At 45.0% G+C, this 17,807-nt stretch overlaps 1 protein-coding gene across 3 annotated transcripts in view; it reads right to left on the bottom strand.

The window, feature by feature from the left end:
* Positions 1 to 17,807, bottom strand: part of HEATR3 (HEAT repeat containing 3) — a 366,680-nt gene that overhangs the window by 314,205 nt on the left and 34,668 nt on the right. For all 3 annotated transcript variants that reach the window (XM_069604764.1, XM_069604763.1, XM_069604765.1), the window contains exon 2: positions 17,253 to 17,425. In XM_069604764.1, coding sequence (XP_069460865.1) covers positions 17,253 to 17,425 — 173 coding nt within the window. The remainder of the gene's footprint in view (positions 1 to 17,252; positions 17,426 to 17,807) is intronic.

Genomic DNA, 17,807 nt, shown 5'->3' with positions numbered 1-17,807 from the left:
TCACTGGAGCACTTACTGGACAACTTTCACTGATTCGTTCTGATGTCAAGATATTTGACAAGATTTTATCCACACGCTTGTCGCCCCAACATGCCCTATGTAGTTCACCCGAACCAGTCAGGTTTTGTTCCCGGGCACACTACAGCATTCAATCTGCGCTGTCTTTTTAACATTCTTGCCCACATAGATCTGGCGGCTCAGACAGTGGCAGCTGCACTCGACATACAAAAATCCTTTGACTCGGTCTTGTGGCAATTTCTGTATGCCGCCCTGAACAAAATGTTATTTTGGCCCCAATTTTGTGTCTTGGGGTCGTTCCTATTTGCCATAGCTAGAGACACCCAACAGGGCTGCCCCCGTCGCCTCCACTGTTCCAATTAATCATTGAGCCTATGGCGGATTTGATCAGGCATATACATAGGGGGATTAGAGTAACTGGTGAACCCAAAATGATATCCTTTATGCCTATATAGATGTGTGTGAGGGAACCCCAGCTGCACCTGGCCCCAATTAGGCAGGATATTATTGCCTTTGGGTGTGTATGGTCTCTGTGTAAACTGCACCAAGTCCGAGCTCTTCCCACTGAAGGATGCAAAGACGGACCCACATGACTTAATAGGGGTCTCGTGATCACCTAGAGAGGTCAGATACTTAAGAGATCACACCTCCTTGTTGGACCGCAGCTATAATGCCTACATGCACCACCTTGCAGCTAAGCTCTAAGCTTGGGCACGGTTACCATTGACCATGGTGGGTACAATAGCCTTGCTTAAGATGGTGGGCCTTCCAAAGCTCCTTTATTTCTTTCAAAACATCCCACTGTGGCCCAGAGTGAAGTTTTTTAAAGGAGCTCAATGTTAGCCTCATGTGGCATGCTGGATCGGCACCCCTCAAATGGGACTCGCTGTTGTAAGGAACTCATTGTGGCAACGTAAAGCCAGACACAAGTGATATAGTTCAAGGGTGTTTAAACTGTATGAATGTGTGAGAAAAACGCCCGATCTAAACCTAAAGCTAAGATGGGAGCAAGCTACGACCATCAAATAATAATAAGGCAGTCCTAGTGGTGTTGTGTCAAATAAAAAAGGGCCTATACTAAAAAACCTATTGCCAATCCTTACCACTAAGTTACAAAAAGAGTGTGGGGTGATGTTCACCAGAAAAGAAAGATGTGTTCACAAAATGATAAGTCAGGATGGTATGGCTGGGGTCTCCCTTCCCCTCGTTTTAAGCACGGGTCAAGGCAGGACCTTTGAGCACAGCACACTCCTGGGCTACTCCAGCACTAGGTTCACCATTTCATTCAACAATACCAGGACCTTCAGGGGCCAAGTGTCTTGTGCCAAAGTATCTTGCCTGACAAGGCCTGCTGGACCAAAATGAAAAACAAACAAAAGTTCCTTCTGTGATCTTGCACCGTGAGCAGATGCTCTCCGCCCCTTGGATCTCCCTCTGCCGGGCCCGGATCCTTCTTGCAATTTGGGCCTCCCTCGGCAGGTTAACTACGGCCTTTCACTTTTCACACAATCTTCTCGGGTCTATCAGATCTCACCTCGATTCGCAGACATCCCTCAACTGGGTTCATATTTGCCAATTTCACAATTCACTTTGTTTTATCACATTTGCGATTTACTTGCTTAGCTTTTCCCTTGGCTTCCCTCCGTCGGGTTCACACTTGCCTTAATTCAAACCTTTTCTTAGAAAAGCAGGATTTCCCCTTCCCCTAGCTTTTTTTTGGCATCCCTCCGTTGGGTTCACATTCGCCTTAGGTTTGTGTTCCATATTTTCTCAGGAAGCAGGGGGTTTTCCCTTCCCCCTAGCTTTTCTCTCGTCGATGGGTCAGTACAAAGGATTTTATGTGACCTTTGTAGGACCACACTCACCCTCATGCCACCCTCTTCTAGAGCGTTCTTGGACTTGTAGTTACACCACAAAACAAAGGGACCAGCCAGAGTCCTTCGAATGAGCACTCCTGCAGCGCCTGACCACTATGCAGCAGGCCCTCTCGGTTTCTTAAAAGTTTAAAAACACAAGTTCTTTGTTCACATATAATGTTGCCATTTGCAACCTTTGGCTCAACATAGTAAACCAAACTATCAGCTTTCTCCGACTCACCTGCTGTGCTGAACCCGCTGGTCTGTTTCACCTCTGGAGTCAGGGACGGTACCACGGTAGCCAGCGTACCTCCCGCCTGTGTTAGCTCTGCGGGAGGCCCCTGGGCACCACTGACACCATTACCCCACGCCAGCTGTACTCCCCCCCCTCCCTTCTGCCCCCCCCCCCCGTTCTTGTAAATCCTTTATCGGAGGCCGAGTGGTTCTGAGATGAAAAGAGCAAGGGAAACTTCCTCCTCGCCATCCTTTCAGGTCTCGTTGCTTTTCTCCTCCTCTTGAACTGCTGGTCTGGAAAAGCTGTCCCCTCATGCGTTTGGCCTTGCCCGGTGCGTGCTCTGCAGGGAAGGTAAAGGGCCGTCAGGTGGAGGGGGTGTGTGTGCGTGTGCTTTTTTTTTCCTATGGTCGATAGCCTAACTCTGCCTGACCCTTGTGTTGGGACATTCCGGGGGGGGGGGGGGGAATTGATGTGTGTATGTGTATATATATATATATATATATATATATATATATATATATATATATATATATATATATATATACACACATATATATATGGGGAGGGATGGTAGAGCTTCTCAATGTCCTATGGGGTAGGATGGAGGAAAGATGTTACAGGGAATGGGGTACCGCGTCTCGCCCGTCGGTGTCCCACCTCCACTCCCCGAAGACCCTGCCATTCCAGGTGATCCTCTCCACTGGTTCCCCCCCCCCCCCTCCAGGAACTGGATCCAATGGTGATGACCGTGTCCTGGCCACCTGGGTGACATATCCCTGGGGACTAGTAAGTGAGACACCTTCAGGTTTTTCCTCACACTGTCTAGACCTCCACTGGGGGCGGGGGGTTGGGAGGGAGTTTGCTGCCCCCGACTTCAGGATGTAATGGGTATCTCACCCGCATGTTAAGATTGAGAGGTACTCTGCTGGGGAATGAGAAATTAGGTCTCTGGTATTACTGCTGCTGTTCGCAGACCCATGACCATTCGATACTGCCAGTGTGACTGTGTTTGCCTGGTGTAAAGTTTGGAAGCTCCTGGTGTGCCCCAATCCGTTCACAGTGACTTCCCTTTATGGAACTGCATCCCCTCACTCCCTAGGGCAGAAGCTGCTAGTGTGCGACAGTGGGTCCAGGATGGGTTTAGTTCTCTGGACATATCTAAGTATTTGGGAACTTTATTACTGCTCAAGAGATACCTGGGCTTACACATCGTCAATCTACGTGATGGCTCCAATACATTGGATTGCGCAGCCCATTCAAAGGGTCATGGGCGGAGTTCCCAATCATGCCACCTAATAACTATGCTTGAATTCATTATGAACACATACAGGACCTAGGGCATAGTGCTGGATTTATGTGGGTTGGTCCAAGATTGTACACATGGCAGCCCCATTAAGACTAGATCCAAATGGGCACCAGACCTGAATATGGACATCAGAGATGAGATGTGGAAGAATGTGTATGCAAACCCACAGGGTTTCCTATAATTCCAGGTTTTGCCGGATTACATTTAAAGTACTGCACAGATACCACTATACCCCTGCTAGATTGAAACTATTGTCTCAGACAGGGTCGGGATACTGCCCTAGGTGTTGTGTGGATGCCCAAAGCTGAATGGGTACTGGAAAGATGTATGTGCTGTCCTTTTGGATATGCTTGATTGTAACATTAATGCTACCCCCCCCACCCCCAATCAGTGCCTCTTTCACAAGTTCAAAAATTTAGAGGGGCGCAGGAGTCAACTTGCTGGGCTATGCACGTTGTTGTTGATGCGCTGCATATTGCTACTGTGGCTCAAACCCACCGAACCAGTGATTAGGCAGTGGGTGCGTGCAGTTACTTGGGCCAGTGACACTGAGAACCAATGGGCCACTATGCAGTCATGGGAAGCCATCCATTGGATGTTTGGCAGCTCTTTAAGTCCTATTAGTTGCGTTTCCAGGATGTCCCCCATATGTTGGATGTATTTGTTGCCTGCGGACCCAATACCTACATCCCACTACATATTTGCCTGTACCTGATTATTTCAATGTTCCTTGTGTATTCACATGTCTTTTTAGTAGTCTATATCGGATGTGATCTGAATGAATACTGTTATGATATTTGTACTGTGTTCTGTATACACTGCGTTACCAAACACTTCAATAAAGCAAGTTGTAAAGAAAAAAGATGAAAGCACACACCAAAAATAATGCCAACGGTAAAAATATAACTTCTGCCACCAGCTTGTTTTAGGCACATACAAAAGTAGCCAAAAATCCTGTGTTAAAAGCTAGGGAGTTACAAAAGTATCCCTGTTGCACTGCACTTTAAGGTGGTATGTGGAATATAAAAATACAAGAATTTAAAAAGGGAAAAGGGAAACAGTTTCCCAGTACTGATAGTCTGAAGGACGGATCAGTTTCCCTTTAAGCAAAAAAGTGTACTTCCCTTCAAAAGGTCAGGAGCAAAAAGAATGGGGTCCCATGGAAACTATGGAAGGAAAGTTGTAAAAAGAAAATCTTTCCCAACAACAGACTAAAGTATGCCACCACACAAAAGCCTGACATTTTCAAATAATAATGCATAGTAGCATGTAATGCGACAGGGTCAGGCGCTTGAGGGGAGGGGGGGTATAAGGGGACAGAGTCCTCCTGGCCCGTGGAAGGTAGCCTACCAGGATCTATGCCAGAGCTGTTCCTACCCCAAAGGTGAGGGCAATCGGGGGCCTAACTCCCACCCCCAGATGGGGAAAGAAGCTAGCGCTCACATCAACCTCCGGATTACCGTCATAAAATGCCAACTTTCCTGGACTGCTAAGGATATCACTACCTGTGAAAGGGCTTAGAAAAGCCAAGCAAGGGTTGGCAAGGCTTTCACAACCCCCACCCGAGATAAACCACTCACAGAAGTAGCATAGAGCAAGCATTAAGGCTGGACTAAGGAGGAAGAGGGCACTGTTGTGTAGTAAGGTTTACACAAAAAAGAACTGGTACATAAAAAGACCAACACAGGTAAGTATACCAATAACACTAATTGATTACAGTACTACACTAAGGCACACATTAAATATTCCAAGATTAAGAAAACATGTTTCGTGCCCTACTACGGGCTACACACCACTTAGTATACCAAGCAATGGTTAGATAATAAAATGCATAGGCTAATGTAGAGAATTGTTAAACAACATCATAGCATAGCCCATATATGTACAAGACACATCAGCACCCTATACCTCATAACCCTAGCCTACACAAAGTCTCTGGAAGTCCTTAGGTGTCCCAGAAAGGTTCCTGAGAGTCAAAGGTAAGACGTCTAGGAGAGGAAACTCTGAGGTGGTTAGAAATGTGGACAACTTTTAGATGATTTCTCAATAAATGCCATTTTATTAAATCATAAGTTTCAATAAACAGCGTCTATCCCTACCCCGACGAGGATTTCCCTGCCCAAGACAAACTAAAGGAAACACTGTAACAAAGGATATCTGGCCCTCACACTTGTACAAACAATACAAAAGAAACTATACAGCAATTCACAACAATAATAATTTCACTTGTAGGCTCTCTTTATAACCTGTGTGAATTTCCCTTCCCCATGTTTTAAGTTGGATTCAGTGACAATGTTCAACAAAAATAAACAAGGAAATCTGGGTTTTGTTAAGTTCCAACATAGTTCTTTGCACCTTCAACTTGACAAAGGAAAGTTCAATTAATCCAATGTTCAACAAGAGAAAGATGCCTCTTCCTTGAATAGTTACTTTCCGCCCTTAAATAGCATCAATTATATTCTTGGTCAGGATGATTTGCAACAATAGATCAGATCCAAAGAGAAACAGCTTCTTAATGTCAGCTTTTATCAGCTCTCCTTTCAACACCATAAATCACAGTTTGTAGCTTTGTCAGTATAACTTCACAACACTTCCACCTAGTTTACTCTCATACCCTGGAAAACACTATCTCCCAACTTGGGTTCAAGCACAGGGTTTCAGATCCAACTCACAACAAAGGCAGAACACTGGACTGGCTATCTGATCACAACTGTTCAACTACCCTTCTCAAAAATGAACCAATCACCTGGTCAGACCACCACACCATCTCCTTCTCCATCCAAGGGGAAACGATGCCTATTAAAGCACCGGCTGTCATCCCGCAAACCCTATCTAGGATTAACTGTAACATCACTTTGCAAAATCTCCGCCCACTAATCCGCAACATCCTGACCCCCAATAATTACACCAACCTAGAAGTGGACAACCTCGCTGACCTCTACAACAAAACTCTCGAATCAGCGATGGACATAATCGCACCTATCAAACTCATTAAAGCTAAACCAGCAGCCCACCTGAACAAATGGTTCACTCCTGAGCTCAAAATACTGCGAAACACCTAATGTATGGCGGAAACTACCTGGAGAAAAACTCCCAACCCAGCCAACAGAACGTGTTTTACGGTAGCATCCTCTACCTATATAAAACCGCTATCCTCAGAGCTAAAAAAAGAGACATACGACAGTAGAATTGACAATGCCAAATCAAGAACAAAGGAGCTCTTCACCATCCTAAGGGAACTAGAGTCCGCCTCACTACCCTCAGAAACTTGCATGAAAGATGCAGACTGGTGCGAGAGAATCCAAAAAGCAATGGCAGACAAAATCCCCATGCTACAATCTTAAAGCGAACTGAAAAAAATCCACTCTAGGCATAAAACCAAACCATCTACCACCTTATAGTAAAACTCCCATCTGTCCTCCCTTCTCCTTCACCCCGGTCTCAACGAAAGAAGTGGAAAGCATCATAAAAGGCTTCAAACCTTCCAGATGCCAAGGGGATTCATGCCCAGCTACCATCATTCATGAAGGCGCCAACGATTTGGCCCAGTTCATTACAGCCCTAAATCAACGCCTACTTCAAATCTAGCTCAGTCGCCAATAGCCTCAAGGAGGCTTGGGTCATGCCTCTCCTAAAAGAAATGACCCTGGATCCTAACATCCCTACCGATTTCAGGCCCATCACCAGAGTACCTTATATCCTGAAGATCCTAGACAGGGTGATTTATCTGCAAATCCAGAAGCTTTTAGAAGAAAACAACCTTCTGGGCCTGAGACAATCTGGTTTTAGGCCAAGGCACGGAACAGAGACAGCTCTTCTGGACCTAAAAATCCAGATGGACGAGGCAAAGCACAAGGGAAATCGAGCCATTCTCCTTCTGCTTGCCCTCTCGGCAGCCTTCCATCTTGTAGACCATCAGATCCTCACAGAACATCTGGCAGCCTCAGCTGCTTTTTCCAGTCAGGCGACCGCATGTGTCCAATCGTTCCTAGCGGACCGAACCACACAGGTCTTCTCGCCTGGGGCCTCAGCCCTCCCCATCCTCTGCGACGTCCCACAAGGCTTGTGCGTCTCGCCGACCTTATACAATATCTTCACAAAGCTATTGTTCGACCGACTGGACAACCTGGGTGTCACATACACTAATTATCCTACGATACCCAGGTTCTCATCTCCCCATCAGGATGCTATGTAAAGTATTCCGCACGGATTAACAACCTCTACCTGGAAATCCAAGCTTGGATGGCAGAACATGGCCTATGACTTGACGACGAGAAAAAACCGAGCTCCTTCTCGTCGGTTCCCACCCCCGGCTAAACAAACTGGACCCCCGTTACGCCTCTTTCAACATAGATGGCAATCTAATCACAGTGGTCACAGAAATCAAAACCGTAGGGGTTTACTTGGACTCCACTCTCGCTCGAAAAGTTAACGCAACAGCCTCCTCCACGGCTTACACCAACAAGCTCATTAATGCATGCAAAGCCTTCCTCTCACCGGCCAGCTGTATCACTCTAGCCAGAGCGCTAGAGCTCTCAAAAATGGACTACTGTACTACTCTCTTCCTTGGTACTACAGAGTTGAACCTTAAACTACAAGTGCTTCAGAACAATGCCCTGAGAGCGGCCTTGAGTATCCCGCAGTACTCTCACATATTCAGCCACAGGCAAGATGCCCATTGGCTCCCAGTTAGAGACCGAATCACCCTAAGATCTATCGTGATAGTCCACAAATGCCTTTGCAATGACGCTCCCAAGTACCTGGCAGTCAAGATCAACAAGCGCACATCAGCCAGACCTACCAGAACGCCATATTCTCATTGCCTAACCATCCCTACATTCTCCCTTAAAAAAGCTGCCGACTCCAGTTTCCCAGTCCTTGCTGGCAAATTGTGGAACGCCTTACCCCTGAACTTTAGAGCTAAACCATCCTTCTGGACGTTCAGAGGAAAAACAAACTGCTGGCTCGCCAACAAAATTGCCCCCTCCGTTTGACTCACTAATCAATGTTTTACTCCTCCTGTGTGTGCCACCAGACCACTCTGTAACCCGGTCTTATGCTCTTTCTGTTATAACTGTATGTGCATATTCTTACAGTAACGTGCTCTAAGTCTCCGGCACCCAGTTACCTCAGGGTTCGGCGAGCGGTATAAATAAAATAAACTAAAACAGGTCTACTTCTACAAGGATTCACCATGCGGGTCTGCTCACCTGCCCTATAGCTTTCCACATTATAGACAGAAAAGGGGGTGGGGGGGGGTTTGTTGCAGTGCCAGAAAAGAGGGACTGGGTTAGATAAATTAGGGTAACCGCTCAGAGTCGACCACTATAGGTCCAATCGCTTTCTATTCTGGAGTACAAATATTCATTTGTTGAATTGGAACCTATCACATTCAATCTATTGACAAAAAGATCAGAACACCTCAAGGGTTGGGGTATGAACTCATTTTGTATTGAATTCAGTAATCAAAGTAAATCAACAAATATATTCCAGAGTAACAAAAAAAATCAAACATACAAAGACATAAAATCACATAGAATAATTTTTGTGTTAATACAAAACGAAATCATGTGTTGGTTCAAAAACAGTACAAACTACAATTTCTGTTGTACAAAAAACGAATGTAAATCATAGAACTAAAAGGTAACACTAAGGGAAACCAAGGGGGGGGGGGGAATATCATGCAAACAATTACAACATTAAGGACTTGGTAATCATATACAATTATGAAACCTATGGTAGGTGTGGGGAGAACACTCAGAGGGTAAACAGAGCACTTAAGCGGATTTGTTCAAGTGCGGCTTATCAGGGTCGTTCTCAATTAGCCACCATACTTCTCGGACCGGTTTGCTGAGATTTGATCTGCCAACGCAGTGAAGGAAAAAAAGAATGAAAAGGTAATTGCAAAGAGTCTGATATCCTGGAACAATTCCAGAAATCTATGAGCCCCTCACGACTCTTTGCGTTTCGGCGGTGAAAGAAAACCAGAATACAAAAAGTAGTTGGTTCCACCTTCTTCAGGGCAGCAGTGATGAGTTCTGCAAAGCAAACGGGAAATCTCATAAAAAGATGAAGAGATAAATGTTGTATGAAAGGAAACAGCCTATGTTGTTACTAAAATGTGTGTTCGAATCAAATTGTCAATAGGTGAATATAGATTCAGTAGAGAGGGAAGAAATTACTTCTCTACAGAGAGCGAGGTCCCATACTAAGCTCGGTGACATTAATATCAGAGATAAAAAATACTGAATCTCCTTGTAATCACCCATGCACCAAAAAGTAAGAAAAGGAAAGAGGGCGTCACCGTGATTGGGCCTGAAAAATGCACTAGTTAGTGAAACCAAATAGATGTGGCGGAAAAAGACCTAAATACCTTGCTAGGAGTCGGAGGTTCTAGGCTTATCTTATAGCAGTGTGTGGGCTGCACGGAAACACACTGCCTGGCTGGCACGACCATGTTGGCGTCTACGCGTAATGGGCATCCTGGAGGGTAGTCCGGAGATGAGAGGTGGAACGTGAGGCAGCGAGAAAAATGAACAAATACAATAGTTATGGTTAGACAGCAGATATCCGGTCACTGCTGTCTGTATGCAGAGATAGAATGCATAAAGTGATTACCTTACACATGGATGCCGTGCATGTTCCTCGGTGCAGAGGCCAAGCTTCCACAACGGTGGATACTCGCTGGGCAGCACAAACCGGTAAGTGCTTGTAAACTTGTGGCGCCAAGAAGGATTTGCATGAGCCTGTAACTGTCCGGACCTGGACGAGATGTGGACCGGGGAAGGAAGAAAAGAAGAGGGAACGGAGGGGGTGAAGTGAGGGAGTTACTTGTGATGACTTAAAAATGGTGTTTAAATTGAAAACACGGGAGCGGGCATAAAAAATGCTGTATGGAAGACCCGTCGTACCTGTGCACAGGTTAACTTGATGATCGTGGTCGGCTGACCGTGGACATGCTGCCAGTGAATAGGCGTGCAATCCACATGTACAGAGCTGTCTGCTACAATCTAAGCGTGGTCCTGAGAAACTCATAATCTGAGAGCAGCGATGTGGAGCACTATAGCGTCCGTTCGTGCATGAATGGTTATGGCTCGGCGGTCTCTGGAGGGCCGGTCTCGCCTACCAGTTCACGTATTGGTTGTGACGTATGCGGAAGGAAGACCAATTTCCTCTCTGCCGGTGTTCTGATTGGTTGCTCTGTATACGGGGCACGGACAATGAATCACCCAATCATCAGTCGCTTGGAATTTAGGAGAAAGGGGCTCGTCCGAACTCCTGTTATTATTGGTCCTTGCCCACGCAGCAGCGAAAATGCTAAAATGGGGGCAGTTTGTTCCCGTCTGGCAAGCAGGAAAATGTGTGGAGCCCCAGACAACTCCGATCGAATACTCCCATCGGGCAGAATAAATACAATAGTGTATTTATACAAAGAGCTGTGGCCCGTGCTGTAAACAGGCAACGCTTGCATGTAAAGAACATCCGTGTGTTGGATCGGTGAGTCTGTGAAGGCATTCAGCTGGTGGTGTGTATGACCGCAGAATGCATGAAAAAACAGAGTGGGGTCACACACTGTGCCCGAGTGGTGTGATCCGTAAAATGTGAATACCGCGGTACATTTCCAACTGAGGTGTATACATATGGAAGTACCTCAGTGTACCGCAGGGTCGCGAGAAGGATATGAGACCAGAGGATGGGGCCGGAACAAATGGTTCCAAACTCCATTTTAAGTGGTAATATCTAGCATTGAGGCCCTGGAAGAAGCCAGACTCTTGAATGCGAACACTGTGCCTCAAATCCAAGTGCCTACCTGGAGCTTATCGCACTAAAGTACGTGCGCCAAGTGTATGTGCTAAATGGATCCCTGAGTGCCCAAACCGGCAAGAGAGGGATGAAACTAAACAAGCAATCCTTGTGTTGACAAAAATAGAAGCATGCATGCAAAAAGGTGTTCATATAGGAAGGGTAAGCATTTCGTTGAGGCCATTCTCATAGGTGTCTAGGCGGTAAATCCATCTACTCTCCAGATTCAGAAGCCTAGTCTGGACATTGGAACCTCGATTAATTTTCTCCAGGACCCACCACTGGAGGTCATCGGCAGTATGTCGAGCCTCCAAGTAGTGTTTACATCGAATCTTGGACCGGTGTTCAGAGATTCTGGTTCCAATTCTACGCATTGTTTGACCTACATATCTGTGTCCACACGGGCACTCGATGCAGTACACTACCTGACTGCTTTTGCAGTTAGAGAGATGTCTCAGGACCCAGTCCCTCGGTTTGAATTTTCTTGGTAAATATACAGACCGAGCAAGACCCAGACGGATAGCTTTCCACAATCAACAGTGCTTTTGAAGTTCTAGATCGACTGACAACAAAATGTTCATACCGCTTCAGCAGTTGTAGGACTTTCAACAACTTTTCAGAAAAGACATTTCACATTAGTGCTCATTAACACTTCCATGCAAGCAAGGCACTCGTCTTCTGAACATTCACCTTCCAGAAGGGCAGCCTCTTTGCTACTCTTGTCTTTCTGCAACACCAGTGACCAAAATACCCTTTGGGATGTTATTCTACATTTCTTGCTTTTAGCTTTTGCAATGTGAGTTTTTATACCAGCGTTACTTATATGGAGCCATCGCACTCAACAAGCTCCACCTTTGAAAACATTGCATTCACCCCTTCTCTTCCTGTTGGCCACAGTGACTTAATTATATGGCTTGTTATTAATCTCTCTTGGTGTTAAGTAATGCTTGCACCCCTCTTGGCTTTGAGCAATGCTTGCACCCCATATGGCTTTGAGCAATGCTGGTTTGTTCACTGGAACTCACAATCTTTAAAGTTTGGTCACTCACGTTCAATACTACAATGGTTTCTGCTGCTTTACAAATGATCCTTTAGTTAATTCACTTTCAAATCATTTTTAAGTATAGGCGATTGGAAATGACGCCATTTTCTTCAGTTCGGTATTCAATTAGTGCTAGTAAAGCAATTTCACTCATATGCGAGTGCTACTTTAGTTGCATTCTTGTCTGACAACCAACTGTCAACTTCACAGCAATTCCACTCGCACACAAATTATTCTTCTCTGCTACTGTTGCATGCCCTTGTTACGCGCAAAGGATTGGGATGCTTAGTAACAGTCACTGACTTCTGTCTTTGCTCCCTCCGCGTGCTGCAGGACTTCTTTTGCTTTGGCTTCATTCGAACGAACATACTTCCTTTTTGAAGTTGCCTTTGTTCCCGTCAATTAAGTACACAGCTCGGCTTACTCCCGAGACTCCCTGGTGCTTACCAGCCCCCAGTCACAGCTATCCAGCACAATTCCTGCTGCACAGTCTCTGCAACTCGGTTCACCTGGGGGAAAGCTGCCTTTCTTCACACTTCCCGCTGCGCAACTTCTGCACTTCAGATTTATGGGGAAAAGAACCCTCTCAAACCGGCAGCTGAAATCTGCCCTGCAGTGTTCCCGGTGCGCTCTCTTTCCTCCAATTTCTGCCAACAACGAGCCTGCTGCTGCCCTTTCCTTCTGCTACAACTCCACCTAATGTCCAGCAGATGAGGGGTCTTTTAAGCCTCTCTGCTTCCCTCAGGTGTGGGTCATTTTCCCTAGCAGGTTGACCACTCCTGTTGTATAACTCGTGAGCCCTCTTCCTCGTCCCAGTACGTAGGTATTATGGGACACACCCTGCCCATGTGATCCGCTGACAGAACACCACCTCCAGGGTCGGGAATCAGGAAGCGGCTACCCTTACCTGGCCACATGAGAGGGTCACAGGCCAGGTTTTCTGGGGGACTCATTACTGATTCATCACAAAACCGAGCTAAGGAGTCCGGGAAAAAGAAGGAGGTTAGTGCAGAACAAAAGCAGTAATCGAAAAAAAGGAATGGCTTGAAATGCAGGTCTTTTTCAGACTGGTTGGTCCCACAAGTCCAAGGGAGGAAGTTATCCATTCTGAGCTTCCCCACCCGTCGCTTGGAAAAAGAGGACTGGAGCAGCAGCGGTCACTCATATGGCTCTGGCGGTCTCTGGACGCGGCTGCAGATGTTGTCATTCTCCTCTTTGGAATGGATCTTCCAGTGATCGACTCTGGCTTCAGCAACAAGACCCTCGCCTTTTATGTAGGAACACAGCCATTCAACCTGCATGCTGTCAATCAAACTTTTAGGACAGCCAGCCTCCCAGTTAGAACTGGATCTAAGTAGGGCCACTGGAGGACAAAGAACTATGGAGTTTCGGAGTTCGCCCAGTTTCCTGTCCTCCCAGACATACTGCCTTCACAAAGGGATTGTGGCCAAGACAAAAGACATAAATACCTCCCCCACCCAGCAAGGCATAAGAAGGACCAAGAAAGAATAAACCATTGTGAGTTGGCGAGAAAAAAAAAACAGAAGCATTTTGAATCAATGGTCCCATGTGTGCCTTACTGCAGCTGCAAATGCTGCCTGCATTGCAAGTTTCACAAAATTGTTAGAAAAAGTATCCACTGCTACCAGCCACTCAGATGGAATTGTTACTGTTACTAAAATGTTACAGGAGAATGGAAAAGGGGACACAAGGTGTCCCCCCAGCACTCTGCATAAGGTGGGAGTGCTGCTCTCACAAGAAAAGTGTAGGTAGGATAAAAAAGTACCCTCACACCATTGGGAAAAGTAGTTCTCACAAGGAAATAAACTAAAGAGCAAAGCTCACAGAGCTTCCTGTAACACTGCATATAAGGTGCAGCGTTCTAAAATAGGTGCTGGGGGACTCGCCAGGTGAGGAGAATAACAAGATGGAAATTCTACCCAAGGCTGCCTTAGGAAAACATGGATGCAAGAACAAAGGGGAGCAATCTCCAAACACTGCAAACCCGAAAAAGGTGTCCAGTGTCACCAAATGAAGGAGTTGAGTGAGAAGAAAAAATAAATGACTCAACTTCAACATCAATTAAACAAATTCCACAAGGTCCAGCAGTAGTGCTGGGAAAGACATGTGTTAAGGCAGTTTTTCTGAAGCCCAACTAAGGGCTTAGTAAAACCATTCAACTGAGGCAGTACAAGACTCCACTCTTGGTATAAGGCTGTACTACCCGAGTTCAGGGTAGCATAGACAGCGTAGTCAGGCTTATCTTAGGACGGAGAGAGGGCTGTAGAATCGGTACAAAGAAATTGTAAAACAAATATTGTCCACTGAAACACTACGTATTGCAAAAATATATGGTTTATTTAAATACAAGAAGGCCCAGAAAAATCGTGGGGGAAATAAGTACTATCACAGATCATATAAACACATTATAGAAAAACACAATGCTTGAAGGTACGCAGACCAAAGCATATAACCTAATTTGGAACACTAACAGTAGTTCTATGGAAGTCAAAACCAAGTTACTTTTGGATTACTTACAGTAATACCGGGTAGTAGACCCTAGCAGTTGTACTGTGACGCTCAGCAAGAACTCACATAGTAAGTCAACTAGACAATATACTTTTCAGAATGTGGAACACTTATTCCAGGAACAGTATAAACCTAGAACTCTTATTCAGGATATCAGTTAATCTAGGGGATTTGGATATTGGCGTGTAACATACAATTACACTTAATTTTCAGCTCAGTGGAACACAGTCTAAGATCAGTAAGAACGTATTACATCATTTTTGGATGGCTCAGGCAGACCAAGGTTAGCTACACCTAAGAACACTTTTCAAGAATGGCACACAGCTATTCTAGGCAGGTAAAACCTAAATGTTGTAATATACTATTAAAGTTAGCTTTTCAAATCAGTTCAACACAGATTAAGGCAAGCAATAACGCTTGAACTCGTTTTAGGATGGCTCGCAGCTAACACAAAGTAAGTAAAATCTATATACTTTTCAAAAGGAGCGATCAGCAACTAAGAGCTAAGTATAACCTAAGGTAGACTAATACTGGACAGGCTAACAGCAAGTCAGGGGAAGAAAAACCCAATTGGGGACACTCGCATTTATATCCTAACAGGACTCTTACAGTGGAACCAACAGCATTACTTTTGGGAATAGGGGGACCCAATTCACAGGCAAGTAAATTAACCCATTACCTACTTTGTTAGAATGGCGAGACAGTTTCTGAGGAAAGTAAGACAACGAGAATACACATTTAAGAAGCCACACAGCGTATTCAAGATAAGTACATGCTATATATACACATTTCAGAATGGCAACTATTCACTCAAGTTACCAACTAACTCCTTTACAAGTAAACTTTTCAACACTTGCTTTACTTTTCAAGACAGACCCCTTAAAGTATCCATCTCTTCTCAATTCTAGTACGAGTTCTCTGAGGCAGAAGAGGGACCGTAGTGGTCTAGGAGCCAGCTGTAGGCAAGTTGAGACAGGGTCAGTTGCAGGTAAAGTTCAGAGTTCCAGGGGAAGACTGTTCAAACAAAGTATTCTACTTTAGAGTTAGTTGAGGGTCCAGGGACTTCAGAGAAGACACCCTAGGAGGAGTCCTGCAGTGGGCCTGGACAAGAGGCCTTCCAGTCACAGAAAACACCCCAAAACTACACAGGAATCAAGAGACTGAGATATTAAGTAAATACCCAAGCCAGCACAGTACCTCAGCACCGAAGAAGATTTTGCAGCAGGACGACATCTGAATCTGCAGCCAAAAACCCAGGCACTGCATTCCTTGTCAGGAGGACAAGAAACAGGACCCTGGATGGTCATAACAAAGATTCACTGCCACCAGCCATTAAAGGTAAGTTTGTCCTTGTAACTTAAATGTTAGATTTAGAATGAGAATACATTTTGAATGAGAAAGGGAATACCCGTTATCCCCCCCACATAAGGTGGGGGGTGCTGGTCTCACCTAATAAAATATAAAAAAGGGATCCAAAGATCCTTTCTAACCTTGGGAACTGTAGTTCTCACAAGGTTAGCCAGAGAAAGTTAAAAGAGGAGGCTAAGGGCAACCCAGCAACAATAGGCATCATGCGCCAAAAGGTGTTAAAGAGGATAACATTAAAAAGCCACTATGGAGAATCTTAAAAATTACACCCATAAAAAGATAAGACTGTGGAAAAAAGTCCCCCCCCTTTCTCCCCCTCCGCCCCCACACACACACACAAAAATGATCCACCAGTAAAGCAAACGGTTCTGGGTTGACACAGGTCAGGACGATTTATCATTGCTATGATAATCTTACCTAACAACTAGGAAGAGGGGGAAAGATTTACAAAAGTACAATCTCCATAGCAGTCGCCCATAGGAATCCCAAAGTTTGCAAAATAAAAAAGCATCCCCATTAAACTTGTATATTTGTCTATATCCTACAGAGTGGGTTTAAGAAGCGTTTAAAGCAACATCTACTGGATATTTCCTTTTCTTAGCACTGCAGCTCACATAATTTTATTTGCATTATTTTCTTTTTGCTTTTGGTATTAAGCTTGCTTTTTTTAATACTATTGCATTCTTTGTTAACGGACTGTTCGGCCCTTCGGATAAAGGTTCCATATAAATAAATGTAAAGAAACTCACCAGTGCACAGCAATTCACTCTTCTGACCTATACCCCATCTACAAACTGTCAGGGCATTCATGTAGGAGAGTATACCATCGCCATGTCCACCTTTGGCCATGCCTCAATAGAATGCGGATACGATGGGGGTAGGGCTCACACACCAGTGAATTTCAGCGTTACAGCTGCACACAATCAGGCATTACACAAGCATTCCCTTCCTCTTTCAAAGTGTTTCATTAGCAGAATGTACAGTATATCCCTCTTCCTGTGCTTTTAATATTGTTTAAGTCCTTTTCAGAGTCACATGTTAAGTTAAGCTCTCATCATTAGATTTCCACAACCCTGCAGGATTAGAGTCACTCACCTTAGTGCCCCAGCTGCAGTCTCTCGAACGGCTAAACTTTTGTCCAGTAGCAGTGGACCCAAACACCGGACAGCGTTCTTCTGCAAAAAATACGGTATGGTCTGCTTCTGTTGCACAAGCCTAGAAATGCTGGCACAGGCGTATTCCCGCACTTCCGGGCAAGGGTTCTGCAACTGGTGAAATAAAATGAAACCCATTCTTAAAGCAGCTATTCTATCAAACCAATATAGTCCGTTAAAAAAAAGCCATACTAATTACTAATGCAGAGATTACACGTTTTATAACAAACAACATTCAATCTCATTATTTCTTCACTAGACTATAAATGGTGGCTGTTTGATGGTGTGGAGAGGTTAAATCGCGTCCTCCCCAAATATCCTGTCTCGGAAGGCTAACATTTATACCCTGGAACACTATATGAGTGGTTAATATGGCATATGGATTCTAATACCCTCTCTGGGGTTGTGGGGGTATAAGAAGGAGTTCTGCAGGTTAGGGACAGTTCTTAAGCAGAGATCGGCGCGAGAGAATGAGCGAGAGAGAAAAACGAGAGAA

Source organism: Ambystoma mexicanum, chromosome 1p (assembly GCF_040938575.1).
Source record: "Ambystoma mexicanum isolate Mex_15411 chromosome 1p, UKY_AmexF1_1, whole genome shotgun sequence".
In the NCBI taxonomy this organism is placed as follows: Eukaryota; Metazoa; Chordata; class Amphibia; order Caudata; family Ambystomatidae; genus Ambystoma; species Ambystoma mexicanum.
This window is presented reverse-complemented; position numbering and strand designations above follow the sequence as displayed.